This window comes from Xenopus laevis, chromosome 5S (genome assembly GCF_017654675.1).
Source record: "Xenopus laevis strain J_2021 chromosome 5S, Xenopus_laevis_v10.1, whole genome shotgun sequence".
Lineage (NCBI taxonomy): Eukaryota > Metazoa > Chordata > Amphibia > Anura > Pipidae > Xenopus > Xenopus laevis.
The window spans coordinates 46353036-46379850 of NC_054380.1; the positions used below are offsets into that span (position 1 = coordinate 46353036).

Consider the following 26815-nt stretch of genomic DNA (forward strand, 5'->3'; position numbering starts at 1 on the left):
ACAGTTGGGGGAAAGATGCAAAATGAAAAAAACAGACAAAAGCTGAGTTTTGCACCCTACTCTAGAACAGAGTAAAATGACCTGTTAATATGTTAATGACACATAACTATGGACAGCACTATATATTTTATTTACTCATAGACACTGGCTTCACTGATTTCTCATTGTTCAAGGAGAGGAGCTGACTGCTTTGAGTTAGTTGTCGAGCAACAAACATCAGCTGGTGTGTAAGAAATCTGGAATTCCATTGCCTATACAGACCAACCCAGCACAATAGTTTTCTGACGTGTAAATCTCAAGATGTGTTTCAACTAATGTCTCATGGTGCGTGGAAATAATCCACTTACATCCTTCTTTTAAATCTCAGACCTATGCCAGGAAGTTATTTAAAGCACACATGTTAACTGTGATAGACTGTTAAGGTGGCCATAGACGCAGAGATCCGCTCGTTTGGGAGAGATCGAGCGGATCTCTCTCCGATATGCCCACATTGAAGTGGGCAATATCCGGCTGATTTGATCGTGGGCCCTAGTGCCCAACAATGCATCTGAATGCATCTGCAGTGGGATCGAGGGACCACATACACGCAAAGATGCGGCCGCGATCCAACGGGATTTTTTAACCTGCCCGACCAGATATCGATCGGGGAGGCCCGTCGGATGGCCCAACACACGGGCCAATAAGCTGTCGACTTGGTCTGTCGGCAGCTTTTATTGGCCCCTGTATGGGGGCCTTTATGCTCAGGGCCTCAGATTAAGGAATGGATAAAATTAAAGGTATCTTTCTGGGGCATGGACATTACAGTTCTAACATATTTAGGGGCAGATTCACTAACTTCGAGTGAAGGATTCGAATGAAAAAAATTCGAATTTCGAAGTATTTTTTGGGTACTTCGACCATCGAATTGGTTAAATTTTTCGAATTCGAACGAAATCGAACGATTCGAAGTAAAAATCGTTCGACTATTCGACCATTCGATAGTCGAAGTACTTTCCCTTTAAAAAAAACTTCGACCTCCTACTTCGGCAGATAAAACCTACCAAAGTCAATGTTAGCCTATGGGGAAGGTCCCCATAGGCTTGCTAACCTTTTTTTGATCGAAGGATTTTCCATCGATCGTTGGATTAAAATCGTTCGAATCGATCGATCGCAGGATTAGCGCTAAATCCTTCGACTTCGATATTCGAAGTCGAAGGATTTCAATTCGAGGGTCGAATTTCGAAGTATTTTTAACTTCGAAATTCGACCCTTAGTGAATCTGCCCCTTAGTGTTGTGAATTTCCCTACCCATTGTGAAAATATTAAATGTGTCAAAAGTTTTAAAACTTAAGACCAGTATAAACAAATTATATAAAATAAATTAAGCGCATTCTGCATTAGATAATGTTAATTAAGGAACTCAACCAAAAATTAATTACAAGATTAAATTGATTCATTTATACATTTGTGCGTTTTTTTCTGCACTAATAATAACAATTACGCCAATATTGCATAACTTTATACCTGAAAGAACTTATTTAAATGAGAAGGAAATTTACATATACAAAATATGTCTCAATATAGTCAAGATATTTAAACCTGAATATATCATCATCTTCCTTTAATATATGTAAATATTATAGCCTGTATAAGAAGGATCAAGCTGCAAAGAAGATGCGCCAAAACATGCTAATTTTTAAATAATGTTAGGCAATGCCCATAGCATGCTCCAATACAAGAATATTGCTAGTAAGTGTATTGATGTGTATCTTTAATTCATCACCAGGAAACTATAAAATATTGTAGGAAACTACAAGCTTTGATTCCTAATTGCGAGAAGCATTTGCAAGGCAGTGCTAGTTGTGATCAGTGCATTATTCATTCCTTTTTGGAAAAAAATGATGAAACTCTGGACTTTAAGCCCAGTGCAGGTGGGTAGGTAAGGCTTACACGAGGAAATGAGAAGATATCAAAAAAGTAATAGATTGTATGTGAAAAAGCTGGCTGAATGAAGGTGAACAGAAAAGCATAGAACAGTGTTGTCACTAAGAAAATTCTATGTACAGTGGCACACATAACTAAAGGTCCCCATAGACGCAAAGATTTCTCTTGCTGAACGACCAATTTTACCAAAGTCTGACCAATCCTTCGAAATTAACATGCGGTTACTGGGATTGATCGAACATCTTTCAATTTTTCGGCCGACATCTGTCAGGAAATTGATCGGCCAGGTTAAAAAATCTTTGTCAGTCCCAGTGCAATCTATCTATGTTTGCAGGGCCAAGCAGGCAGCTCCCCTTTGTTTTCCTGGCAAATTGGTCTTTTTAGTTGATGGACAATTCATGCGATCGTTCCGAGATAATCGTGGTCTCACGATGATGATCGGATCTTTTAAAAATCTCAACATCTATGGCCATCTTAAGGCTTGTTGTTCCTTTATCTTCTTCCTTAATTCAAGTGCAAAAGTGCAGGTGAATAAAAATTTTAAGTGAGAAAAGTGGTGTAAAAAGCGGCAACACTCAGTCCTGGATTATAGGTGGCACATACTATACATACTCATAAAATCATTACATTGCTATTAATCCAAATAATTTTACATAATGCACCATGTATGCATTGCACTACTGTTTGGTGTATTTCAACGCTGTTTTAGGCACCATTAAAACTGCAGTTTTTTAGGGGGCTGTCTATCACTGGTCCGTGTGCTGCACGCACAGTGCTTTTGATTCACAAACATTACAGGCAGTGACAGGTAGACATATTCTGTATGTAGGCAAACTCCATGCCATAAAAGCACCAGCAAGTAATTATGGTCTGCTGCCTTCAATAATATATGCTGGGCGAATAAATCTAACTGTATAAAAACCCCAGCTGGGGTAATGATTGACCAGCGACAGTATACTGTAAAAAAGGTAACAGGCAGGGAGTTTCCAGTTTCTCAAATGTGACCAAAAATAGATATGATTGTATATTTCTGTTCTCAAATGGTGTGTACCTGTAACTGAAAATATTCGTCAGGGAGTGGCATTTACCTTGTATGTCTGTTGCAATATTTTGAGATTAATTTAATTATCTTTTCAATTTTCATTGTCTTATTGTTAGAGTATACATTTCACCTTCTTCTCACACCCCCAACTGGAATGAGGAAACTGGTCAATAGAGGATTTGTTTTACATTTTGCCATAAGCAGTTTCCAACATAGAAACCAACAACATATGAATGGCATGCAACTGCTGACATGGGGCAGACTTTGGCCTGAAAATGTGCCTATTAGTTTGCTTGCATAGAAGTGTTGTATAATATACTGTTCCTCAATATGATTCATTGATAAAGTTAAATTACTTGAAGCTACCATAGTGAAAAATATGAGAACTTATTAAGGAAAAAAAGATTTAAAAAAAAAGTCAAGTATAACATTTGTCATGTAAAAATATTAATGTGATATAAAAACATAGCAACAAATCAGAATTAAGTTTGACACTTATAATAAGTAATATACATGGCATGTAGAAAATTAAGGCGCTTAGAGAGTATTATGTTATTATAATGTGTGTTGGAACACTTCAAATAAATATTTTATATTCTCTATTTAGCTTTATAAAGTATCAAATATATTTTTTATTATAATGTAATTTAGTCTTTCTTACCTGTCTTTGTCTCTTATTTTTCTGTTTTGTAAAATAATACAGCCCATCATCAACATTCATCAAAATATTTGCTAAGGGGTTATGTTTATTGTACAAGAAATGTGTAATCTTATAAAAAAAACTTCCTGAAGTTTATGAGATGAATCAAGGTTGGCCTCTCCCTTTCAGGCACCTATTGCAAGGTATATATATAATCAGTACAACCCTTTTTTGGTCCAGTTGCAGCCAGAATGGGTTCACTAACACAGACAATTTACCTGCTCAGTCTTGTCCTGCGTTTAGTACTTTTCCATATCACAGGTAATGTGAAACTTTTTAAAAAATTATAGTAGTAAGAATGTAAAGGTTCCTTAAAAGCTATCTGATTTAGGTTCTTTTTAAATATGCTGTTGATAATCTTTTTAACATTTACAATTTTGTTTATTTTACCACAGTCCCCTACTTGCGCCCTGAAGCTGAAAAATCTGTTTCAGGGTATTCCAGTTAGGATCCAGTATGTAATTTCTCCTGAAGGCCATAAAAAAAATCAAGGCTCATAATAGAACATCTAATACCTTGATGCTAATCCAAAAGGATATGTCATTCACCTGTATTATCACTGTCTATTAATGTGTTGTTTAACATTTTTATTTTAACACAGAAAGCACTGCAGCTACTACAGGTAACTAACTTTATTTGCATTTATCATGACATATGCATTGCCCCAACTTCCATGTTGCATGTATTAGAATCTGCCTACACTGATAGATGCCCATTAAGCAGCCTGTTCAATTCAAAGGAATACCTGTCACTTTCGTAACAGTTTTTTAGAGTTACTTCTTAATATGAATATTAGTCCTCAAGGATAAAGCAGCCATGATATAGCTAGATACAGTTATATAAAATGCCCAATTATAGGAAGGCCATCTTCGTAGAGTCAATTTAAGCAAATAATTCTACAAATTTAATTTTTTCTGTAATTATAGTACAGTACCATGAACATTATAGTTACTAAGCTTACATCTATATTGGTGTTTAGTAGACTTAAGCTATGGTGATCCAAATTACAGGAATGAACTCTTATCCTGAAAAATCCCATGTCTCAAGCGTTGCATATAATAGATTTCACAGCTGTATAAGTATATGGGTTTTTAAATGTAGCATCAAAGTTAAATGACTTAATCTCTTAAATAAGCCAAATCAATGAATGATTTTCAACAATCACATAAGAGCACCATGATTTCTCTCATTTGTACATGGACTTTGCATCTTGTGTCTTAAGTTGCACTCTTTGTGCTCAAAGAGCTGTATGTGTCTCTGAATGCAAATCTGCTAGAAGAGGCCGAGGGGAGAAGCACATGAGTGTTCCCCTGGAACTCCCCCTAGCTTTCTTGGCATTTAGATATGCAAGCTAGGGAGCAGCAGGTAGTCAAAGTACTTGGATCCCTTACTTACACTATTAATTGTACAACTGCCTTGATCCACAACCTGGCTGGATATTTAATCCAATGAAGGTGCAGATCACAGCTTGCAGCACGGATCTTACAGGTGCAAGAGCATCCTTAATAGTTTGTAAATTAGACTGTGTATTCAAATGCAAGTTATAAAAAAGTCAATGTGGAAATATATTAACCTGTGCTAAAAAGTATTGCAAATTACTTCTGCATTTATTCAAATGTATTAGGTGATGAAGAATAATGAGCATTGAAAAAGAAACATCATTTGTTGCTCAGAAATTTGAGGTCCCATAAAGTAAGCCAGTGCTACTGATACCACCTACTAGTGTGTAGTTTCATTCTTATCTTTCAGATTCACCTTATAACACAGGAACTGCAGCAGTAACCAGAGGTATTTTTTTATTGGGTGGCAAAATTTACGCTACCCTTCCTACCTGATTAGTACCTCTAAGCACCACTTATTTTTTTTCATTCTTCTCTTTCAGATTCACATTATAATACAGGAACTGCAGCAGTAACCAGAGGTATTTATTATTGGGTGGCAAAATGTTATGCTACCCTTACTACCTGATTAGTACCTCTAAGCACCCCTTATTTTTTTCATTCTTCTCTTTCAGATTCACCTTATAACACAGGAACTGCAGCAGTAACCAGAGGTACAAAAAACTCAACATAGAAATTAAAGAAAGCTGTGCGAAAAAGTATTGTAAATGACTTCTGAATTTATTCAAATGTATTATGTGATGAATAATAATAAGTATTAAGAAATACCCTTCATTTGAAGAAATATCATACTTTGCTCAGAAATTGGTCCTGTGATTGTAATCCAATTCTACAGATGCCTTACTAATATGAAGCTACACTCTTCTCTTTCAGAGCCACCTTTCAACACGGAAACCACTACAGTAACCAGAGGTATTTTTTCTTATTGGGTGGAAAATTTTACTAATTGTAAGCACCCCCTTATGTAAGTCAAAATAAATGAGTGGCTTGACAAAAATGTAAAAATACAAAAACAAGGTGATCCTTTCAAACTTAATTTAAACCCACGGCGGAGGCAGAGGTCTGACCTAAGTCAGTGATTTCAATTAATTCTATAAAAAAGAGAAAAAGAACCCCAATTGCCTCCCACTCGTACAGCAGTTCCTCAAATGTTAAACTACCTATTAAGTATTTTGTGATTGCTGAGGGCAATCACTAACCAATAAAATTAATGATGTGCTTGGTTTTAACAAAATAAGATTACATTAAAGTGCAAGTGCTATAAAAATTTATTCTATTGATTATACTTAAACTTAAAGGTTAATAAATACTTGATACAATTAATACTTCGCACAAATTAATAGCCTTATGATACAGTGTATTATCAGGTACCTTATGTTTTCACCCACAATCAATCCGACCAAGGAATTAATTAAAATAAGGATACTAAAGTGCTTTAAGTGCTGATTAGATTGTTATAAGATGGCAATTACCATAAATTCATAATTGCTTCCAAATTAATTGATTATAAAGTGCTAGACAGTGCCAAGTAATTAATAATAAATAGATAATAAATAGTGTAGTTGATATAAAGAGGACCACAATTGATGGGATAAATAATTGTTAAAAACACACAGAATGCTCAGGTTAAAAGGTTTTAAGCAAGAAATGGAAAATTGCAGGGGGTGGAGTTGTCCCAAAAGCTGCTACCTGAATTATTTTCTATCCCTGGGACACCACAAAGATAAGGAGGCAGAGTATCCGGGACTGTGGTCTTGTTTGTTAATCTAAATCCTATTCTGAGGAGAGACTAAGTAACCCTAAAAAACCACAAATCCACGGGCTCTTGTGAGCTTTAGTAGCAGAGAAGAGAGAGATACCCGAGCACTAGGTAGAAGTAGATTTCCTTCCCACCCCTTCTATTCCGTTTCCCAAAGACCGAAATTATTCTAAAATTTTAAGTTAAAAGGATTCCAAACGCCGACGCGCGTTTCGCAGTGATAGCTTACGCCTTGATAAAGCTATCACTGCGAAACGCGCGTCGGCGTTTGGAATCCTTTTAACTTAAAATTTTAGAATAATTTCGGTCTTTGGGAAACGGAATAGAAGGGGTGGGAAGGAAATCTACTTCTACCTAGTGCTCGGGTATCTCTCTCTTCTCTGCTACTAAAGCTCACAAGAGCCCGTGGATTTGTGGTTTTTTAGGGTTACTTAGGCTAAGGCCACACTAGGCGATAGCGCCGCGATTTGACTCGCAGCGACTTTTCGCCGCGACTTTTAAGCCGCAATCGCTGGGGAAACTTTTGCACTGGCATCTATGGGGAATCGCGAAAAATCGCCAGCGTAAAAACACACGCGGCGATCTTTTCTCTACTGTCGCTCGAAATTGCCTCGCTAGGCGATTTCAAGCGACAATAGAAAAAAGATCGCCGCGTGTGTTTTTACGCTGGCGATTTTTCGCGATTCCCCATAGACGCCAGCGCAAAAGTTTCCCCAGCGATTGCGGCTTAAAAGTCGCGGCGAAAAGTCGCCGCGAGTCAAATCGCGGCGCTATCGCCTAGTGTGGCCTTAGCCTTAGTCTCTCCTCAGAATAGGATTTAGATTAACAAACAAGACCACAGTCCCGGATACTCTGCCTCCTTATCTTTGTGGTGTCCCAGGGATAGAAAATAATTCAGGTAGCAGCTTTTGGGACAACTCCACCCCCTGCAATTTTCCATTTCTTGCTTAAAACCTTTTAACCTGAGCATTCTGTGTGTTTTTAACAATTATTTATCCCATCAATTGTGGTCCTCTTTATATCAACTACACTATTTATTATCTATTTATTATTAATTACTTGGCACTGTCTAGCACTTTATAATCAATTAATTTGGAAGCAATTATGAATTTATGGTAATTGCCATCTTATAACAATCTAATCAGCACTTAAAGCACTTTAGTATCCTTATTTTAATTAATTCCTTGGTCGGATTGATTGTGGGTGAAAACATAAGGTACCTGATAATACACTGTATCATAAGGCTATTAATTTGTGCGAAGTATTAATTGTATCAAGTATTTATTAACCTTTAAGTTTAAGTATAATCAATAGAATAAATTTTTATAGCACTTGCACTTTAATGTAATCTTATTTTGTTAAAACCAAGCACATCATTAATTTTATTGGTTAGTGATTGCCCTCAGCAATCACAAAATACTTAATAGGTAGTTTAACATTTGAGGAACTGCTGTACGAGTGGGAGGCAATTGGGGTTCTTTTTCTCTTTTTTAAAAAATGTAAAAATATCAATACGACGCTGGATAATGAATTTATTAACATGAGGCATAAGCAGATATAAATCTTGCATTTATAAATCTTGCACATATATGACATATATGTGCTCTAGATTTTCTATATAGATCACAGTGTTGTTTATTTTGCCTACACATCATGGTGAAAAAAGTTACAGTCCCTTCTACAAAAAGGTTCAAATGGTAAATTAGAATTTTGAATAGTTTTTTTGATCAAAACTCACAATTTTGAATTTATAATCACCAACTCGATTTTGAATGTGAGATATATAACACCTTGACCATGGAAACAGTTCTAATTCGATACTTCGCAACCTAAAACCTGCATGTAGAGGTCTGTTGAGCTATTTGAAGATGTTAAAAGCCTTCCGGACATTCAAGTTTTTTTTCGAAGGAAAGCTCGATCTGAATTAGATTCAAATTTTTGGACCCGTTCCTATTCTATAGAATGTTAGACATTCACGTTTTTCATAAATAACCTCTTATTTCAGTTGTGAGTATGTAAAAAAAATTCACATAACTTTGATATTTGACCTTTGATAAATAACTCCCCTTAGATTTTCCTAGAGGCCCAGCAAGGGTTTAGCAGCAAAGCTAAAGCCTGTATTCCAATCTCAAGGCAACTTTCACTGTTAGGGGAAGATTTATCAAAGGTCGAAGTGAAAATTCAAATTTAAAAAATTAGAATTTTGAGCTAATTTTTGTGTACTTTGACTAGGGAATAGTCCAAATTCAATTCAAATTTGAAAAAAATTAAAAAATTTATCATGTTCTGTAAAAGTTCATAACCTTGACATTCAGTATGGAGCATGGAGCATTGCAAAGTGAGGGTTCATGAACACTAATGAAAGGCAGAAATTGTGCTTTAATTTTAATATTGCTTTCTATTTAATTATTTTCAATTAAAGATATATATCCGATCCGCCTTTCGGGAGGATGGGACAGATGCTCTGGTCGTGTGGAGATCTACTACCAATATGCATGGGGCACCGTATGTGATGATTATTGGGATCTCAATGATGCATCTGTAGTATGCAGACAGATTAACTGTGGATCGGCAGTATCTGCTCCAAGTTATGCATATTTTGGTCAAGGATCTGGCCGAATATTAATGGATGATGTTTATTGTGCTGGAAATGAACAATACATTTGGCAATGTCCTTTTAGTGGATGGGGGTCTCATAACTGTCAGCACACTGAAGATGCTGGTGTCATCTGCTCAGGTACGTGCTTTTTATATAGAACATGCCATCTAGGCTGAAAAACTAACACAGAGGGATTTGTTTACTAAAACCCAAATTTTTCTCATAATATTATAAAAACTCAAACACCCAAGCCTGAATCTCCTTTATTTATTAATAATTTTTTTAAAAAAAATTCCGCATGTGTTCTGCCTCTTTCTGTTGCACCCACTGACTGGAGGAAGTGGAGCCTGAGGTGGAGGTAGACCTCAGTATAGGAGAAGAAAGTGTCAGAATATTGTTATAGGTCGCTCTAGGAGTGACAGCTAGGATCAGGACAATGAGTGAGCAGCTAAGGGACCCGAGTGTTTAGGGTCAGGATTAGGTAGATCGTGGAGTAATATACCTCTGCAGGCTTCACCTGGTGATGGAGAATTGGTGACAAACAGGCAGGCTTAACTACCCAAAGAAAGTTGGTGATGGGACAAAGGTTGATTTGTGAGTGTTCTGCATGTACTGACCTATGCAATGTGTTACATCTCTGAACACACACTCTAAAGGTGGCCATACACGGGCCGATAAAAGCTGCCGACAGACCGAGTCGGCAGCTTATTGGCCCGTGTATGGGGGCCCCCGACGGGCTTCCCCGATCGAGATCTGGCCGAAAGTCGGCCAGATCTCGATCGGATGGGATTAAAAATCCCGTCGGATCGCGGCCGCATCTGTTCGTTGATGCGGTCCCGCGATCCGACCGCCCGTTTGGCGAACGCTAGGATCCGATCGTTGGGCCCTAGGGCCCACGATCGGATCAGCCCGATATTGCTCACCTCAAGGTGGGCATATCGGAGGGAGATCCGCTCGTTTGGCGACATCGCCAAACGAGCGGATCTATCCGTGTATGGCCACCTTTAGATATTGAACCACTGGTGCCCAAAGTTATTGAGAGTGAATGTTGTGTCTTTACCAGTGTGGTATCCCTTTTTCCACTCTATAAACGAGGGCCCATCTGAAAATAGTCTAGAAATATTGGTGCCTACCGGAAGTTGGGAGTTAGACCCCTTGCCCAGGTCTTCTATACTCACTGACAGTAACTAAGGGAACATTTGGGGTACCACTCCATACACTTGTTACATGTATAATTACTACTTCTTTAAACAGTGAGTGTAGTTTAATAAAGATAAACCCTGCTAGCTGCTGACCCTGTTGCATTACATTTCCTCAAATCCCTTAGCATCCCACTGACGTTCTTTCACTAACTTGCGTATTGAATTTATTTCATTGGTTTCCCCAACCCTGTATAAAATTCCCTTTTTTTAATACAATAAACTAAGCTTAAATCATTATATTTCCATGAAGAATTTAAACTAGGAAACCTTTTTTTACAGAGTCCGCCCAGAACCATACTGAACCACCAAGAGGTAATTAAAAAAAAGATTATGCATATGTACTGTGCCTAGTAAAAAGACAAACTCATTTATTGTATTGGATAACAAATCCTACAATGAACTGTTGTTCACAAAATCCAACGTTACTAACACTCCATGGGGATCTTCCTCAGGTTTGTTTTCCCTAAGATCACCATAGAGTGAACAAAACATTGTTTTTTTTTTTAAATAAATGTTTTTGCATGTAACCTTGATGTAACACTGATGAGTGTGATATATTTACTGTAGATAAGGGCACTTACCATATCATGACCACTTCCCGCTTACTTTCCCAAATAAAGTCAGACAGTACCAAAAAACTGTAGGAGCAGTCACGGGCATCGCAAAAGAAGAATTTATTGAGCTTTCACATGGTCTAGCATTCTTTTGCTATGCCTGTGAGCGAGTGCGTCCAGTGCTTCCAGTTTTTTGGTACTATATAAATATATATGTCATAGTTTTGGTTCCACCAATAGGAGAGAGTTACTTCTACACCAGATATATATAATCTTGTATATTTGTATAATCCTGTGCATAGATATAACAGGTTGCTTTAGATTTTTCCCTTTTGTGTATTCAAACTTGGGTTTCTGAGAAATACTTTATACGGTTCTCATCTATAGTTTTTACCTGCCAATTCACCCTAACTTTTTTTCAATTCTAAATCATGCCAGTTTATTTACTTCTATGAAGCAATACAAAGACCCTTCTGCATAACCATATCCTACTGAATATGCATGCAGCATGACTTTTAGTCCAACTTCGGTTGCTTGCTGCCAGAAGCAGAGAAATAATGGATTATACTGTACTACTAAAAAATGTATGTGATGTGTTATATATATTATATTATACATAATTTTTGGTTGACTCATTATTGGAATGTACACTGGAGACAATTTTAGACAGGGTTGCATCATTGGAAAAAAAATTATTGTGCCAGAAAAAAAATCATAGGAAAATGCAAATAACATTACTAGAATTGTCTCTATGGGGCTCAATTACTAACAATCACATTTCGTTTCTTCTCCACAAATCTCCATGAGTTGTATGAGGTTCTATAGAAGTCAGTGAAAGCCACACTGAACTGATTGGGCTGCTTTAAATCATTTTGGACTTAAAGGTTTTTGGATTTTCTATTTCTCTAGGAATTGGCTGAAAAACTAGAATTTTTAGAGGTTTTAAAGGTATTAGTGTTTTTAGCACATCGTTCGCCACTTTTTTCCATTTCTACTTTTTTATATTTAGATCTTTTAACAAATTCAATGCCAATCCTAGTTTTAGAGTTTATAAGTTTTATTAAGCATATATTTTGCAACAGTGACATTTTCTCTTTAATTTAAGGCAATTTAAATAAGTTTTATTTAATAATGTAGTTCACTTAAGGATGAAATTCAGGTACAAAAAAAGATGGAATACAGTGTTTGAATTGGTAGATAATAAACTACAGATGAGGAGCTCACAAAGTTTTTCCATAGGAAACCCAAGTTCTGTTACAGGAAGGGAAAATGTAACGCAATGTCTCTTTAGATCTGGTGGGGAAATACAGGTAAAGACCTGTCCATCTGTAAATCAAGGACGGTTCTTCACCCATGAATAAATTAGCAAAAAGTATAGGATTAAACCAGTATTAGACTTTGTAATCTTGTTGTTATAATATAAAATTATAAATGGGCTGATGGAGTGATAGATATGTACTGAGCTTAGCTGTTCTGCTAGGGGCAACTTGCAACATTTTCAGTCACGCTGACCTTTAAGTATTTTTAAGACGATTACAAAAAAATGTTTGACAAACCTTCCTGATCCTGTATTATATTATGAATATCATTAAATGTGAAGGGTTCCTGTAATTTAAGAGTTGGTTGACAACCACTCTGATCCAATTAACTCCAGATTGTTACTGTTTGTGCCCAAAAGAACCTTTTGTAGTATTTTTTTTTCAAATAAGCTCAACCTGCCTCCCCTCTTATGCTGTTGTCAGAGACTGAGACATGTGCAAAACAAACCGCATTTTGCCATGCACTTGAGCATTGCTTTCCATAAATTGGCAGTGCACTACTGTGCCATGTAGGATGAGCACATTGTATTCGAGTGCATGCTCAATAGGGATTAAAACAGCAGAGAGGCAAGGGAAATCCTTAGAAGTGGCAGTCCTGTATTGTAAGATGGTGCTCAGGAACATCTATACTCTGTGCTTCTAGTGGATGCACATGTGGATATTTAAGTAGTCATGAATATAGTGGTTGGCTTTGGGGTGGGGTTAAATATTAGGATAAGATGACTGTTAACTTGTGGATAGGGCTTTTTTCTCCTTGAACCTCTTTGACCATAAAAGTTTTATGAGAGACACTATAATATATATAGTTAATTATATATAACTGTGATTATATGATATAACAAATGTTTAATGATGTCCAGAAATCCAAAAAGTTTGTATACATTTTCCCCCCTAGGTTGGAATTCTACCACAACTCCCAGCACAATTAATCCAGGTATTTATAGTTTGTTAGGCTGGTTTTGTAAATTACATCATCCACTGAAACTCATAGGCAATGTACAAAATCAGGGGCAACAGAAGGCTAAAAAAGATGACATTTGAAACTGTTGATACAGATGAGTATAGTCTCAGTTTATAGTGTTCAAAGAAGTGTGGTAGTGCATAGAAAACACATAGAAAACAATTATGGGGAACTGCACATGGTGGGGAGAAGCCAAGTCACCGCATTATTACAGTGTGTATCAGCTGGCTCAGTTGCAATTACGTTCAATCTGCAAAGTAAAGGGCTCTCAGACACAAGAGAATCCTAAAATTAACACCAGTCTTGATGAAGGTTTACATCCAGAAAACCCTTTACATGTTAAATCTACAGCCACACCACATACCTATTGTGTCCACCTTTTAAGATAAATATATTAAGAAATTTATCACAGTGACAACAATATGTTCTTATATATAGTGATATTCAGTAATGGTGGTAATGTATGCATGAATGTAAGAAGTTTGTTAATAGCTTCTGAATATGTTTAAAGATACTGATGCCACGTCAATAAACAAATAAAATTTGTCAAAAATTTGATCCCAGAAGTTCATTGACGAAGCACTAAGCACTTTTGGCCCACATTCACAAGTCTCTCTAGCTTTATCCCCAACTTCGGTATGGAAGATATCTACATATTGAGAAAAAAATGCAGCAGCGCTCCAAAAGTGCAAACAGTGATTATTAGTGACAGAAAATAAGTGATGCTTCTGCCTTTCCTTCAGCCAGTGCCAGAATTTAGCGGTAGGCAGAAGAGATGTCCTCCAGCTTGGTCCTCCTCTGCCTTCAGCCCTTTGTTCAAGCATTTTGATAAAGGACTAAAGTAAGCCCAAAATGTTGGCTGTTTTGTGCACTGTATGCACATTGCTATGTGTTTTGTTTTCAGTATATGTGTAGCTCTGGCAGTGCGAATACCAGTCTGCACCCAAAGCTACAAAATGTGTGCAGTGTAACACTATCCAACTTTTTTGGTGTAACATATCCTTGCTCGAAATTCCGCTTTGCCTAGTTTGTTTGAAATAGACTTGCTGGAGCTTTTTTCATTAAATTCTAATATGAGTGCATCTGCCAGTCCTTTAAACTTTTAGGGGCAGATTTACTAAGGGTCGAATTTCGAAGTTAAAAAAACTACGATTTTTAGCGTATTCGAACGATCAAATAGAAATTGTATGATCGAACAATTAAATAGTTTGAATCAAATGATTCGAATGATTTTTAGTGATCGATCGAAGGATTTCTATTCGATCAAAAAAAAACTTAGAAAAGTGCTATGGAAGGTCCCCATAGGCTAACATTGCACTTCAGTAGATTTAATTTGGTGAAGTATGATGTTGAAGTGTTTTTTTAAAGAGACAGTACTACGATTATCGAATGGTCGAATAGTCAAACGATTTTTACTTCGAATCAAAGTCAAAGGGGCATATTTACTTAGCTCGAGTGAAGGATTAGAAGGAAAAAAACTTCGAATTTCAAAGGTTTTTTTTGGCTACTTCGACCTTCGACCTTCGACTACGACTTCGAATCGAACGATTCGAACTAAAAATCGTTAGACTATTCGACCATTCGATAGTCGAAGTACTGTCTCTTTAAAAAAAACTTTTACTACCTACTTCGCCACCTAAAACCTACCGAGCACCAATGTTAGCCTATGGGGAAGGTCCAACATATACAGTACAGCTTTCTCACCAGTACTGTGCTGATTGATCCAGGACAATCACATGTCCGTAGTTTATGTTCCCTGGCAGGGGAACTTCCTCACGGCATCAAAAATACAAAGTTGAACGGACTACTGCTGATGAATTAAAGCTTTATTTCACCAAAAATTAAAGTTCGTAATGTCCATTACTACTGACGAGTATAACTTTTCTTTTTCAAACATGAAACTTTATAGCTACACACATTATTGACAAAACATTCACTATTAGTGCTTAAAGGGACATACCCTCAAATCTTAACCACCATATTGATTACCATCAATTAAAAACATTTAAAATCAATAGAGAGCTATAGATATGAAGATACAGTATACATTTTGTTTATTCTCTAAAAAAAAAAATTTACGCACTTTAATTTTTGGTAAAATAAAGCTTTAATTCATCAGCAGTAGTCCGTTCAACTTTGTATTTTTGATGCTATGGGGAAGGTCCTCATAGGCTTTCTAAGTACTTTTTTTAGCGAAGGAAAATCGTTCAATCGATGAATTAAAATCCTTCAAATCGTTCGATTTGAACGATTTTTCCTATAATCGTTCGAACAAGAATTTGAATATATAAATAGGAGAGGGCCCAATAAGCAATAAAAAGTAGCAATGATAAGCTGGCAAGATCATGTTGAAGTTAAAATCCAATTTTTAGCATTAAACCATTTGCAGAAATAATAAAAAATACTAACATTAATGAATTGCCCTCTTATTGTTTCCACTTTTTGTATTTGTGATTTACAGTATGTGCTGTTTTTAATTGTATAGTTTTTTTATTATTCAGTTTAACTCCCTTAGTCTTCATTAATATGTTTTCCCCATCTTTTAGTGGTCTCTACTTGTCCTGTTTTTCTTAGAGGCAAATATCTAAATACAGTAGCATAAGGTAAACTTATTCATAAAACAAGGTTCATATAAACTGAGGTTAAAATAGATTATGCCTTAAAACTACATGAAAAGAGTATCCACCACCAGCAGACAACAGTAATTTTGCATAAAACTACAATAAAACCCCCCATTTTAAATTTTTTAGGGGACCAGAAAAAAAGTTGTAAAATCTGGCGAAATATAAAATCAGGGAAATCCATTATGCATTTTATGTTGGTGGGATCACAAAGAAAAAAATATACTTCCTGTTTCATACTGTGTCTTCTGGATATAAAGCTATTATCAGTCACTCACATTGATCTGATTTTTTTTTAAATTAAATTCAGAATATTTCAGTTTTCGTCTTGTGGGTGGCATCGATAGGTGTGCTGGACGTGTGGAGATTTATTACCAGAATTCCTGGGGAACAGTTTGTGATGATTCATGGGACATTAATGATGCATCTGTGGTATGCAGGCAGCTGGCCTGTGGATCTGCTGTAGCAGCTGTCGGTAATGCATATTTTGGACAAGGCTCTGGGAATATCGTATTGGATGATGTCATTTGTCATGGAACAGAACAATATTTATGGCAGTGCCCTCATAATGGTTGGGGTAATCATAATTGTTCACCAGTAGAAGATGCTGGTGTTATCTGCTCAGGTATGTAAACACTTCATATGTATACAATGTTGTAAAAAACATTTGCCCAGGTGCACTAACACATAGTAACTGATCAGCAGGAAACATTTATTGGTCACCTGCTTAAGGAGAATTGAACCCTTTAGCAAAAAAAACCCTACCCCCACCCCACATAGACCCCCCTCTCTCCTCCCCCCAGCCTAACTGCCCCTAATTTTATACTTACCCCTCAGCGCAGATCCAGGCATCGGAGTTCACCGCAGCCATCTTGCTCCCACTGCGCATCTCTTTCTCAGCTTGCCGAAAACCCAGAAGATGGCTGTGTTGAACTCCGATGCCTGAATCTGCACCGAGGGGTACGTAAAAAGTTAGGGGCATTTCCCTGGGAAATGCAAACATCTTACATCTTGGTCGCTATGGGTTACAGAACCTGTGCAAACTTACTGCCTTTTATGAAATATGGAGCAAATGTTTTTATGCCCTAGTAATGCAATAATGATGACTGCTAATGGTATAGGGAGATAAGCATATTTATCAGTATTAATTACAACTTTTGTATAAAGTTATAGAAGGGGTAATTTATCGTTTATAATACACCGATTTGTCCATAGCTGTATTAAGGTACCTTATCCATGTTTGCAATAAGTGGCCATTGAGCTGTAGGTAAACCTCAGCTGCCAGAATTCAACAGAAGATGAGTGCTATAGGCAATTTTCAGATAATGTGTAGAAGCTGTATCAGATTTATTGGAACCATGTAAGGGAAATTAAGGGTTCCTTGGCACCCAAAGGTAATCATCTACACCCACTAAAACCTAACTGACCCTGCTCACTATTTAGGGCTTCCTGCAATGCAACTTCTGTTCAGAGAATGAAATAACACTATACTTGCTCCATGATTTAATCTCAAGGCTATTTCACTCCACTGTACTATAGGGAATTCGCACCTGTCTTACTGGAGACTACAGGAATTCCTAAGGCTTTTAGGATGGTGTTGCACCCACAGCTACTCAAATCTAACTGACTGTGCCTGCTATCTTGGTCCTGCTGCAATAATACTTCTTTTGAAAAAAAGGAATAACACTGACCGTTCAGTTAGTTTAGTCTCACAGTCACCTGTGACCAGAGCAGGTGGTTAGACTTCACAGACTGCATTTACTACTATAATTGACTAATCATTCAGCAAATTGAATGTATTCAAATGTATTAACACACATTAAAACACAAGCTGTGTTGGATATATTGAGGCTGGTAAGGAGCAAAGATTAAGACTGGGCATGTGGAGCTGAGTGCTACAAATGTGGTGACATTGGTGAGTGCAAGTGGACAAAGGGGCTATACATGCAAGAAGATGGTGAAGTTGCTTTAGTGTAAGGAATATGATATATGAAGTAAATTACACTTAATCCACCTGGCCTTATGTATTGAGGTGCTCTGCCCTGTTACAGGCAGCTCAGCATATACAACTCTGTGCCTTGTTTGTCAAGTACAGCTTACTGTAAATAGGCAATGTGTTGTAGCTAGGGTGCACCACAAACACAGTTTGCTAAAAAAAAAAATTAATTACACAGACTCAAACTGAAGCCCTTATTATGGATATTAAAAATACAATTGGGGAGCCTAAAATATATATATAATGCTATCAAAAACCACAATATTTCTATTTGCTGTTTGCCCCAAAATGCTGCCCATCAAATGTGGGTATAGTGCTGTGTTTACAATATGAATTAGTGCTTTTTTATGGGTGGTATATGTGTGTAATCACATAAAGTATAAGGTCCAGTTGGACTATTATGATTAATAAAACATGGATTGGGTACAATATGTATAGGGCTTTATGGGTCTGTTTTTTTGATGTATCCTATATAACAATAATATCTAATTTTTACTTAAAGCATTAAATATTTCCCTTGGTCCCAGGATCTAAATCTCTCCCGAATTTTTTTTTCAGATTCCTCAATAGGTTCCACTGAAAGACCAATAGGTAATACAGCATCTACTAATTCATCTCTGTGTAGTTACATGTGTAAAGATGAAGTGTTAAAATGGAAATAAAGGCTATAGCCTACTGCCTGGATCCTATGTTTCCCTAGGTTAGCAGGAATCGTAGTGGGGGTTTTGTGTGTGGGCGTGGTGACATACAAGGTGATTCCCATGATAGTATACCCGAATGTATAATATTCTGTTCAGTCTTTTTGAGAACTGCACCTGTGCAGCTGTGATAAGATCAGTGAATGTGTGAGCTGCTCTTTGAGTATGGTAGTAGAAAAGGAAAGCTTGTCCACCGCAAGGAATGCATATGAAGGAGTTTTCCAGATATGACCACCAAAAGTAGTGATCCCAGTGGATAGAGTTTGAGATCTTGATGTATATGAATAACCCTTTACTTATAAAATAACTCACTTAGGGGTCAATTATCACCACTGGGCAAATTTGCCTGTGGGCAGTAATCAATGACAACCAATAAAATTGTTACATTGTGCAGCTGGCTGAAAAGCCAGTCACTGATTGGTTGCTATGGGTTACTGCTTACGGTGGCCATACACGGGCAGATAAAGCTGCCAATATCGGTCGTTTGGACCGATTTGACAGCTTATCTGCCCGTGTATGGGGGCTTCCGACGGGTCTTCCCGAATCGATATCTGGCCACGATATCGATCGGGAAGGTTTGATTTTTAACCGCCCGACCCGTCGGAGCCCCTTGGCGCATCGTAATTCGATCGTTCGGCCATATGGCCGAACGTTCGAATTACCCCCGATATAGCCATGCCGTTAGTGGCATATCAGGGAAAGCTCCGCTCGTTTGGCGATGTCGCCAAACGAACGGATCTTTGTGTCTATGACCAGCTTTACTGTCACCCAGTGATTACTATGAATAGAAAATTGATGAGTTTTTTCCGGGATGAGCTCTTTGATAGCACTTTGATAGACCTTTTGATAAACCTGACCCTAACTGTTATTTTTTCTACCTAATTCATTTGTGAATAAAGGGGTCGTTTACCTTCCAAACACTTTTTTTCCCAGTTGATTTGCATTCAGCACAAAAAACAGAAGTGTAAAGTTAATATTCACAGTCTCTGGTGATTCATTCTGGCAGTAATCCAGGTGAAGATTCTGAATGGTTTCAATTTGCTACATAGTTGATATATTTTTCAGCAGCATCTGTGGAATATTAGCAACTATTGTATCAATCCTAACATTTGCCTTTCAAGGAGAAATAAACCCCCGGTAATCAAAAATCCCCATCACCTTCCCTCCAATACCCCCTCCCCTGCTTTCACTCTCCATAGTACCTTACTTGAAAAAGTGTCCCTGGCATTAATGTTGGCATATTCATGCAAAATAGCAGAGCTCTTTGGCTCCATCTTCAGTATCTTCTTTTCCTTTGATAATCCAGCACATGAGCAGTAGCCATGAATACCAGATTGGCACCAACTGCGCAAGTGAGAAAAAACTCTATGTCGCCAATCACTTCCACAAGGAATCCGAAGATACTGAAGATGGCGCCCAAGAGCTCCGCTGCACTACTTTGCATGAATATGCCAATGTTAATGCTAGGGACACATTTTCAAGTACTGGGGGGATGGGGTTTTTCGATTAACGGGGGTTTAGTTCTCCTAATGAAACACAAACTGAAACCAACTGAACTGAAAAAGTGTTGGGAGGCGAATGACCCCTTTAAGCGATTGATCAATTTTATATCTAATAAGTTAGTTGAATATACCTTTTCAAGGAGAGACCATACAGTGACAATCTCTTAAATGCAATGAAAATCTGCAGTGTAATAATAGTGCCAAAACAATGCAAGCTTGTAAAGTATTCTTAATTTTGTGAATTTAGGTTTAATTTACACATTTTAGGGGTGTGCCTTTTGAATGTTGTTACATTCTTTGTTTTTGCTATGTTACAAACATAAACACACATTTTTATCCATTACAAATGAAGCAGTTCGATGGTAATGGAAGAAGTGTATGAGAATCTAACAAGGGGGCAGCTGTGATAGTTAGGTACTATATGATCAGCAATGAACCCTTTTATTTTTAAAAAACAAATGTTTCCTTTCTAATTTCAGTTACATATAATTATACAACCTCTAACTCAACCATTGGTAAGTTGTCTATGACTATATCTATACTGATTTAGATCTATTTACGAAACAGCGTATTTATTTAATTTTTTTTAATGTCAGACCCTACCCCATCGTCATGTGGAGGACTCCTGCAAGAATATTATGGATTTATTAAGACACCAATGTATCCCAACTCTTATCCTCCTCATTCCTACTGTGTGTGGGACATTCGGACCTATTTCGGTTTTTATATTGAATTGCGATTCCTGGATTTTAAGTAAGTATATGGAGAATGAAATATGTTAATTTATTTATGTATCATAACACTACTGCTTATAAAATGTACTGATATTATAAATATATACTTATAGGGAAATATTACATTTTCTCTTATATTGTTATTATACAGTCTTGAACCTTCACCCAACTGTACTTATGACTGGGTGATAATATATGACGGGATTCCTGGATATTCTCCTCAGTTAGGAAAGATCTGCAACCCTGGAAATTATACTTTCACTTCATCCTCTAACATCATTGGAGTTGTATTTAGTAGTGATTCAGTCATTCACCATAGTGGCTTCCTTGCAGAGTTCACCTCATTTTATCAACACAGCTGGCCAGGTACTGCAAAATGCAAAATATAACCCTAGTTCATTTGATATTAACTGTTTATTGATGCTCAATATAATGCAGTCTGTGGCTCTTATTTCTTTGCTGGAAACCTGGAAATCATCTCTGGTGTTTGGGATGAGAATGGGATACTTGGTACTCAATATACTGTAGCACAAGAATTCACATTGGTAGGATCGTGCAACTGCTCAGGATGGGCCTAGGGATGAAACTTTCTATTGTACATTGATTCAACCATTATTTATCCCTTTCTGCTCTGTAGCTCTCACTCTCAATATATATATATATATATATATATATATATATATATATATATACTTGGTTTGGTGCTCAAAGGAGAGACAGAAAGCGGAGTGTATGACGTCGCACAATCCCAAATTACCCTTGTGTTAAACGTTGTGTCTACCTGCTTAAGGCAATCAACTTTTGCATGAATATAAATAAATAAATTATTGTGTTCGTGTTGTGATTATTCCAATCAATCTGTGATTATCAAAACAGGATTAAATAAAGTGCATTGTTAAACAATTCATAGTGACTCAGATATTTAAAGTGCATAGTGCTTGATTGTGAACATGGAAAATTGTTTGAGCCTGCGGCTTGGACTGATTAAGGAGACATCATAAAAAGTAACTTTTATTTCATCTACTAAAAATTCATTGGTTGAAAGGGAATTAATTAATAAAACCACTAAAAACAATTAAAAGACAAAGGTGGAAATCGGATCTGGATTTTGTATGAAAAGGGGTGACAGTGTAAGTGCTTCCTTAGACTGTTCCCATATCGATCTCACGACACCCGTTTCCCTATAATGGCTGGATAGTAGTCAGGGAGTGCGTTAAGGAAAAATTAGCACTGTTGCAGTGATCTCCAAAGTGACTGAGCTACGGTGCTACGGTGCCTGACGCACGTTTCGCCGGTTAGGCTTTTTCGGAAAAAGCCTAACCGGCGAAACGTGCGTCAGGCACCGTAGCTTAGCTGCTAATTTAGCGGTTTAAAAACTGGGAACTATAAGGAACCTTATTTAAGCACGCAGTGGGTTAGAGGACTAGGGGGGAAAGAACGGATGATATTTTCTTGGTGGGGGAACCCATCCTCATACCGTCCTGTGCAGCGGATCTGTCAGTGTGATGTGTCGCTTTCGTAGTGTCTAGGGAATAGGCCACAACGCTTTAGGTGCCTCTGAGAGGACACAGTGTTAGTTAAACTTTGCGCACACCATACTGTACAGTGGCTGACATATCACGCTCGACATCAAGGGGCACCTCCCCATAACCCCCAATCCTCGCTTACTTTCGCTCAGTCACTTTGGAGATCACTGCAACAGTGCTAATTTTTCCTTAACGCACTCCCTGACTACTATCCAGCCATTATAGGGAAACGGGTGTCGTGAGATCGATATGGGAACAGTCTAAGGAAGCACTTACACTGTCACCCCTTTTCATACAAAATCCAGATCCGATTTCCACCTTTGTCTTTTAATTGTTTTTAGTGGTTTTATTAATTAATTCCCTTTCAACCAATGAATTTTTAGTAGATGAAATAAAAGTTACTTTTTATGATGTCTCCTTAATCAGTCCAAGCCGCAGGCTCAAACAATTTTCCATGTTCACAATCAAGCACTATGCACTTTAAATATCTGAGTCACTATGAATTGTTTAACAATGCACTTTATTTAATCCTGTTTTGATAATCACAGATTGATTGGAATAATCACAACACGAACACAATAATTTATTTATTTATATTCATGCAAAAGTTGATTGCCTTAAGCAGGTAGACACAACGTTTAACACAAGGGTAATTTGGGATTGTGCGACGTCATACACTCCGCTTTCTGTCTCTCCTTTGAGCACCAAACCAAATATTTATATGGGAGTGGTCAGCATATCCATGCCGAGTTGCTTATAACTCTCGGTTTGAGGGGCAACCCTAAAGAAAAAACATTTGGTTAGAAGGTGCGGCTACCATCCATTACATTTCTCAATATATATATATACACCTTTCTGCTACCGGGTGCAGAAACATCAAATATTCTGCTGCCTGGGTGCAGAAACATCAAATATTCTCAATACTCCAGAAGGATCCACACTCACAGGACTTAAAAAGAAAAATAATTTTTATTCTTAGAACTTCAAACTGATGTTTCGGCCTAACCCAAGGCCTTTCTCAAAGTACTAAAACAACAGTGAACATGCCTTAAATCTGCATTTTGGTGGGAAAACAGCAGCATGCATATATTAGCATTGTCATAATACATTGACCACCATATTACTGTATATATCATTGTAGGTTATCTATTACACATAAAAACTCCATTTATCAACAATTCATCAACAGTAATACACAAAAAAATTAAAACCAAGGCACCAAATAGCAGTCCTAAGTCCTAGTCTCTCCAACACTTAACTCCATGGAGAATCACACTCTTTCCCAGCTACTTTCACACACTCACACCTCCTTCCTGCACGTAGAGGTTTCCACTGGCCACGCACCCTCCTCCATTCAAGGAGGTCTCAAGGGGAAAGCACTGAGGTGTAATCTCACACCTCTTTTTAAATACAACTTAATTAGCTAACTACCTCTAACTAGGCAGCTGCAAAACCCTTAGTGATACTGACACTAAAAATTTTCTTTTCAAAATAGTCATCTAAGTTAAAAGTTACATATAGGTCATGTTGATCGTTTTTTGGTGATAGTTCTGCTTTTGTAAGCAATTATTACTTAAAGTTCATAAACTGACTGTTTTTCCAACCTGACTGCCAACCTGACTAGCATTCAAAGATAATGGTATAATAGATGTAAAAACGGTTATTTTCTGGTGCCAGCATCTCTTTAATGGAGCATGGAATGGAATGCCTACCCAGCTCTCCTCCATTGACTCCAGGAACCCATTCATCCAGCTTTTCCTGAGCTGGCAAAACACACAGCGTTACTTGCTACAGAAACACACACTTTCCCTGAAGATTTATATTCACCAGCCTAACATTGGTGAAATAGACACAATATTGTGCCCTTTTTATACACATATCTTACAATATATATATATATATATATATATAGAACAGCAATATGGCAGCATTATACCAACTATTGAATTACAAAAAATAAGAGTGCAGTTTATGTTGAAAAAAATTGTATTCTATAATAACATTCTCTTATAATTCATTCTTCAGGCTTAACAAACCCAACGGATGAACCAGGTAATTACAGTAATAGCCACTGTTGCCTACTGTATGGTTATGTGTATATATTGAAAATCAGTGAATAGTTTGCTAATATTGTACAATCTTGTTATCTTTTGCCATAGCTTAGCATGATGATATCAGTGGAAATCAGTAAGGTATAGGATCCTTTATCTGGAAACCTGTTATCCAGAAATCTCCAAATTATGGGAAGGACATCTCCCATAGAGTCCATTGCAAGCAAATTATTACTTTCTTTTTTTACTCCTTTTGTCTCTGAAATTAAAGTACCTTGTACTTGATCCTAACTTAGCTAGCATACAGTAACTCTATATTGGTAGCAAAATTATTTTAGAGGCTTTCTTTAATGTTGAAATGTTTTTTTTAAGCAGACAATGTATGGTTATTCAAATTATAGAAAGACCCCTTCTCAAAAAAAAAAAAACATGTTCTCAAGCATTATGGATAATAAATCCTATACCTATATAATAGTGATGTGCAGGTTGAGAAAAACTGGACCTGCACCCGACCCTAACCGGCTGCGACCCAGTCCGCAACCCGAACCTTACCTGGCATGCTCCCCTCTTTATATACCCACACTCTCCCATCTGTGATATCAAGAAAGGGGCAGGGCCTGCACAAGTATATAAAAAGGCATGCAGAGAGGCGGAAGTGGGTCAGAAGAAGGCTGCGGGCAGGGAGAATGGAGGCTAAAGTTCAGCCCGAACCCCTCGCAGTCCGAGGACATACTGTGGAAGTCGGCTCGAACCTGCCCAACCCGCGGCCTTCGGCCCGGTGAGCATATTACTACTGTATCAGGTTTTGTCCCGGTATATTTTCACTGAAAGCATAATTGACAACAGTATTTGCTTGGTCTCTGAGATATAGCTATAGTGCCCTCTGTGGAAAAAGAACATTAAGCAGAACTCACACACTGAGTATCAGTTTTAGAGGCCTCTAAGATTGCTTGAGTTGTGCAAGTTTCTGTTGTGTGGACTCAACTACACAAGAAGTGGGACCCAATGGCAATAATTTATTTACAAGTATAACCCTAATTTGGTTACTGTCTCTTTAAATAGCAACGTACCCTTGGCAATTCAGGGGCCCTGAGTCCCTTTTGCGTGTGAAAAGTACCGGGAACTGGGAATTACAGTGCAGTGTCTCCACCTAGAGAACACTGAGGAACACACCTCAGGGGGATTCCACTAGGAATAATAAAACACACACCTTTTGCAAAGGTTTTTACAAATATAAACTTTATATAAACTGCAGTAAAACTTGGGCAAACTAATAAACCATGCACTCCTACATTGGCGACACGTGGGACACTACCTAAATCACTATAAGATACTTAACTGTTGCTCCAACACAGTCATTTTTAATATCAAGGTCCCAATCCTCCGGAAGGGGTTAATAACCACACAGTTCAAATAAAATGTCCCTTCCCCAGAGCTCTTATTCCCCAGGTAGAGCTACCATTTCCGAAAAGTACCTCTTCCTTTGGAATTTAGCAGCAGCTGCCACATTGCAGGTAAATACACAAGACTTGTCTTCATTTTGGGGCCCCACCCTTGTATCCGTGCCAGTATCCTCCCTTGGGTGGCTCACTCACCGTGGTGCTCTCAGAGGCAATCACACTGGAGATTATAGGCAGCTCTGCAACAGGATCAAAACAGTGGCACCTTTCTCCTTCTGAGTTTCTAGCAGCTTGGCAGGGGACAGGCTGGGCTCAATCTGTACCTCCACAGATACACAGATTTTACTGCTTGTCTGTACTTACAGCTACTCGTGCTGGCTCTGTTCAGCTCTCTGGGAGACCCAGTACATTTGGCTCCAAAGTCAGGCATACCCTCTCTCCCAAGGATGCACTGGGGTGCCCAGCCAATCGGATCGCTCTCCAGCCTGTAACTGGGCTGGATGATGTCACAGGCAGAAAAACAGGGGAATGATTCCTCTTGTCCCCTATACAAGCAAAGTATAAAAACCCTATTCTATTTTGAACAGGCCAGGAACAGTATTCCCCCAGGAAACTATAAAAAAATTACAAATGTGTACATTGGCAATAAAGTAGGTAGTACACTGGTGCCATCTGAAAGACTAGTAAACCATTCCCAGTTAGTGAAACATGCCATACAAGCTTACTTGGAAGCTAGAGAGTCTGGGCATACTGGGAGTGCTTGTTGAATCTGTAATTAGAAGAAAACCTAGATCACAGTTACTGGATGTATCGAGGGGCAACACTATG

At 37.7% G+C, this 26815-nt stretch overlaps 1 protein-coding gene across 4 annotated transcripts in view; it reads left to right on the forward strand.

The window, feature by feature from the left end:
• The first annotated feature begins 3817 nt into the window (after positions 1 to 3817).
• dmbt1.S (deleted in malignant brain tumors 1 S homeolog) overlaps positions 3818 to 26815 on the forward strand; it is a 33498-nt gene continuing 10500 nt past the window's right edge. Inside the window, exons 1-15 of one of the 4 annotated variants that reach the window (XM_041564491.1) lie at positions 3818 to 3926; positions 4267 to 4287; positions 5415 to 5453; positions 5548 to 5586; positions 5680 to 5718; positions 5939 to 5977; positions 9247 to 9561; positions 10905 to 10937; positions 13394 to 13432; positions 16391 to 16705; positions 18635 to 18667; positions 20756 to 20791; positions 20873 to 21029; positions 21162 to 21376; positions 24562 to 24588. In XM_041564491.1, the coding sequence (XP_041420425.1) occupies positions 3857 to 3926; positions 4267 to 4287; positions 5415 to 5453; positions 5548 to 5586; positions 5680 to 5718; positions 5939 to 5977; positions 9247 to 9561; positions 10905 to 10937; positions 13394 to 13432; positions 16391 to 16705; positions 18635 to 18667; positions 20756 to 20791; positions 20873 to 21029; positions 21162 to 21376; positions 24562 to 24588 (1417 nt within the window). In that variant the 5' untranslated portion in view covers positions 3818 to 3856. The remainder of the gene's footprint in view (positions 3927 to 4266; positions 4288 to 5414; positions 5454 to 5547; positions 5587 to 5679; positions 5719 to 5938; positions 5978 to 9246; positions 9562 to 10904; positions 10938 to 13393; positions 13433 to 16390; positions 16706 to 18634; positions 18668 to 20755; positions 20792 to 20872; positions 21030 to 21161; positions 21377 to 24561; positions 24589 to 26815) is intronic. The other 3 variants (XM_041564493.1, XM_041564492.1, XM_018264669.2) reach the window with 3 other exon arrangements.